General features: G+C 36.4%; 1 protein-coding gene across 1 annotated transcript in view; it reads right to left on the minus strand.

Moving 5' to 3' along the window:
• LOC127952187 (guanylate cyclase soluble subunit beta-1) overlaps window positions 1-5,000 on the minus strand; it is a 17,612-nt gene that overhangs the window by 8,923 nt on the left and 3,689 nt on the right. Inside the window, exons 6-7 of the mRNA XM_052550624.1 lie at window positions 2,014-2,244; window positions 1,820-1,936 (exon numbers count right to left, since the gene is read on the minus strand). Of these exons, the coding sequence (XP_052406584.1) occupies window positions 1,820-1,936; window positions 2,014-2,244 (348 nt within the window). The remainder of the gene's footprint in view (window positions 1-1,819; window positions 1,937-2,013; window positions 2,245-5,000) is intronic.

Consider the following 5,000-nt stretch of genomic DNA (forward strand, 5'->3'; position numbering starts at 1 on the left):
ATATCGTTATCATGGTAATCAGGAATTTCGTTATATACGCCATTGACTATAACCGTGATATAAAAAAATCTAAATATAATTATCAAGTTAATTAGCAGTGTCACGATATAACAGTGTTGACGATAATCAAGATATTTGAAAAAGTTTAATATCATTATTATGGTAATCAGGGATTTACTGATATACCAACATTGACGATAACCATGATATAAAAAATATATATATATATCGTTATTGTGTTGATTAGCAGTGTTGCGATATTCCAGTATTGAAAATAATTGTGATATTTGAAAAATGTAATATTGTTATCTTGGTAATCAGAGATTTCGTGATATACTTATCGTGTTAATTAGAGGTGTCGCAATATAAAGGTATGGACAATAATCCTTATATTTAAAAAATAAATAAATATTTTTATCATGGTAATCAGCGGTTTCGCATTATACCGGTATTTACGAAAAAAATTTGTTTTAATTAAATATCACATTTGTGTTAATTAGGGATGTCGCAATATACAATCATTGACGATAGTTGTAATATAATAAAAATTACATCTCTTTATTGTGATAACGATAGTCATATTATAAAAAATATATATATATATCGATATTGTGATAATTAAGGGTTTTGCAATATACCAGTATTGACGATAATCGTTATATTAGAAAAATGTTATATCATAATCATGTTAAATAGGTGTGTCATGATATACAGGTTTATTCGATAATCGTTATTTAATTAGTTCATTTAATTAGGTTTCGTGTTAATTAGGGTTTCGTATTTTACAGGTATTGACTATAGTCATAATATTTAAAAAATTAAATATCATTATCATGGTAATTAGTGGTGTCTTGATATACCGTTGTTGATGATAATCATTATAAAAAATAAATAAATACATATAATCATGTTAATTTGGGATGTTGCAATATACAGGTTTTGATGATAATCGTGATATATATATATAATGATATTTATTTTTTTATATATATATATAGTAGTATATATATATATATATATATATATATGTACTACTATATATATATATATATATAAAAGAAATATCATTATCGTGATAATCAGGGATGTCATGATATATCGGTATTAATGATAATTACGATATTTAAAAATTAAAAGTACACAGCGCCAAACTCTTACGTGTAATTTATGTTTCGTTCATTCTCGCACAGAAAGTCCACAAGCGAGACTAAGAAATCAACTTTCCATGAAATCCATTCTATGGACAAATGAATCCATCGATCGCTATAGCTGAATAAAATGTAGTAGAAATGTTTTGACTGACGAAAAATTAAAATAATTATCATGCCTTTGCAAAAGTATCTTGTTTATCTGTGTTCTCCAAGCCATTTTGGGTATTTTTCATAAGTATAACGTATAGTTATAATAAAATGATAATCATCATAGCCTTCATCACTGTATAGAATACTATGAAATAATATCATTCCTGTCTGATACGAAGCCACATCAGTTCACAGAAAGAAGATTTTTTAAATGCTCAATTGACGCTATAACATAAGTCTGGTGTAAAACTGTGTTGTTATTCTCATCAGTTGTTGTACTTTGACGGTGCAGTTTTTCAAAGCTTTACGTATGGTTAATCAATATTTCATATTTCTATAGATATCACAATAATGATTTTATGCAACATGAACATGCAGTTAAAAATCTAATATTGTGACAGTGTGACGTACTGTAGAACTCAATTTGAGTCAGAAACTGATAGCAACATTGTAGCGAATGGTAGAGTGTTGCTGGTTTTATATCAGACAGTCTGTAATATATTTTGGGGCAGACAGACCTTACTCCGCAGCACAAAGACAGTGTTGATGTGAGACAGGATGCCATGGAAACTGAAGTCTATATGCGGCCGCACCAGAGAAAAGACTGAGGACAGGTTACAGACGCCAGGCTGCAGCTGGAAGATGACACACATCACTTCAACATTGTTCTCCATCATTATAACAATAACCAATCATTTCTGAGCAGACGAACCTGCGGCAGAACTCTGAAGATGGCATTGCCACACTGTGTGAGCATGAGCTCCCTGTCGAACATCAGGTGGAACGGGAAAGCCTTGCAGAAGGTGTACGGACTGATCCGCGTCTCTTGAGTCCCGTTCTCCTCGAAACCATCCAGGTCTTCATAAAACGCCTCCTCCTCCGAGTCCTTCTCCTCAATCAAGAACTTAATGTGATCACATTCTTCACTCTTCTGCTGAATGACCTGGAAAACACCCCCCAAAAATAACAGATTTAGAGTCTTTCCAAACATTAAATGTGGAACCCCACAGTGTGAAGATGACTGAAGTTATCAGGAACTAAAACCATAAAAAAATCACTTGATATAACGCAAACATTAACTGAAACAATATAACATGCATTTTATTTTCAGCCAGTGGCCATGCAACATTTCTTATATTCATTAAAGTGCAAAAAAAAAAAACTAAATAAACTAAAAGCTAAATCTTAATAATAATAAAAATAAAAATTAGCTAAAGTTAGTTTTAACAGGAAAACAGTAACAAAATAATAATACTTTACTAAAAGAGAATAACGTGTAAGCTACCTATTCAATGTTATTAAATAAAATTTGCTTTTAAACCGTATCTTTTTATTTTTTTTATTCGTTTTTAAGCATGGTCAGCTTTATGCCACGAACTTGTGCTGTTGACTGAGATGAACTCGTTTTAACAGAATATTCCTTTGGAGAACAAATAGAAGTGTCTACATATGTTCAGTGTCGAGGGATCAGTGATCTCGTTCCTTGCATCACATGTAGACTAAGCAAAGAGAAAGTGAGAGCTTCAAGTGTGTCTGAGTGTTTAATAAAGGAGAATGTTTACTGTATTTAAGTAGGAGTCAAATACAGAAATAACTTTAGGAATTGTCTACGTAATGAAGACGGTGGTTGCAGTGCTCTCTCTCTCTCAGTATCACTGAAAATGGCCCTAAAAGCTGTTTTACTGTAGACTCATATCAGCTTGGCTGAATGCAGGGAAGCTGTTGTTTTTTCTCTCAGCTTGAAGTTAAGCCCATTTCACTGACGTCAATTCACTGTCTCTTTGCCCTGCTGTTACCATGACGACGGTGGATAACATTTTTTTCAGCAAGTCAGGTGTTGCGTTTCGAGGGTCTGTCGATTGGACTCCCTCCTTTCACACTAAGCCCAGATGGACAGAGAGAGAGAGAGAGAGAGAGAGAGAGAGAGAGAGAGAGAGATACAGACGGAAAGAGCAGTCTGTCGTCTGGGGGATGATTAGCTCTTATTGGCTGCGGGGGATTTATTTGGAAAACAAGGCCGAGACTGAAGTGAGGTGAGAAAGGATAAGCACAGAGAGAATCTACCTATATATCACTATATATTTATACACACACACACACATATATATATATATTAGTGTTGTCAGAATACTGGAATTTCAAACTTCGATACGATACCTTGAAAAATATCGATTTTCGATACCACTCACCTAAAGGATTATTAGGAAAACCTGTTCAATTTCTCATTAATGCAATTATCTAATCAACCAATCACATGGCAGTTGCTTCAATGCATTTAGGGGTGTGGTCCTGGTCAAGACAATCTCCTGAACTCCAAACTGAATGTCAGAATGAGAAAGAAAGGTGATTTAAGCAATTTTGAGCGTGGCATGGTTGTTGGTGCCAGACGGGCCGGTCTGAGTATTTCACAATCTGCTCAGTTACTGGGATTTTCACACACAACCATTTCTAGGGTTTACAAAGAATGGTGTGAAAAGGGAAAAACATCCAGTATGTGGCAGTCCTGTGGGTGAAAATGCCTTGTTGATGCTAGAGGTCAGAGGAGAATGGGCCGACTGATTCAAGATGATAGAAGAGCAACTTTGACTGAAATAACCTCTCGTTACAACCTTGGTATGTAGCAAAGCATTTGTGAAGCCACAACACGCACAACCTTGAGGCGGATGTTCTTGGAAACTCCATGTCTGGACCAAGAGGTGAACCTGCAAGCGCTATGCCTGGAGGAGGCAGATCAAGCCCTGACTTTGCTCTGTCCCGTCCGAGCATTGAGATGCTATGTAGACTGGACACAAAGCTCAGGACCTCAGACCAGCTCTTTGTCTGTTACGGAGGCCGGCAGAAGGGGAGTGCCATCTCTAAGCAGAGGATTGTGGATGTGGATGCCATAACCCTGGCTTATCAGGCACAGGGTGTGCCCTGCCCATTTAGGTTGCAAGCTCACTCAACTAGAAGTGTTGCACCCTCCTGGGCGCTGTGCCTCGCCGACAGATATTTGTAGAGTTGCAGGCTGTGCGAACCCTAACACATTCGCTAGGTTCCATTGCCTTTGTGTAGAGCCGGTATCCTTCTGTGTTCTCATATCAAATGGGTAGTGGCACTGAGAGGCCACGGTTAGTGTCAAAACTGCTCGAGAGTGTACATACTGTAGACCCTGTTGAGATCCTCCATCACCCTAAGCAGCTGGACGCGGTGGAACGTCCGGCGCCAGGCCTTCATGATGAATCCAGGAGAACCATGGAAGGGTGGGTTCCATATTGAGACCTAAGCGGTACTCATATGTGTATAGTCCACGGTATACTTCCGAGCCCCGGCCTACACCTAATAGAGGCGCGGGCGGCTCGCACGAGGCACTGGAAGGGGCAGCACCCATGGTGCTTTGGTAGGGATGCCAGTTTGGTTGGTCACAGACGTGATGTCGAGAGTGACCAAGTGAAAGGGAACGTCTCGGTTACGTATGGTAACCCTCATTCCCTGAAAAAATATGTTTAATATATAATTTAACATAATTAATATAAATGTAATTTCTTATATCTAAAAATGTTTTTAAAAGAAGTCTTTTTTTGGTCAACACGGTTGCATTTATTAAAAATTAATATTTTTATATTTTATTACAATTTAAAAGTTGTGTCACCCACTGTTTTATTTTTATATATTTATACATGTTATTATATATTTATATATATTTATTCATTCTATTTT

Source organism: Carassius gibelio, chromosome A1, assembly GCF_023724105.1.
Source record: "Carassius gibelio isolate Cgi1373 ecotype wild population from Czech Republic chromosome A1, carGib1.2-hapl.c, whole genome shotgun sequence".
Classification (NCBI taxonomy): domain Eukaryota; kingdom Metazoa; phylum Chordata; class Actinopteri; order Cypriniformes; family Cyprinidae; genus Carassius; species Carassius gibelio.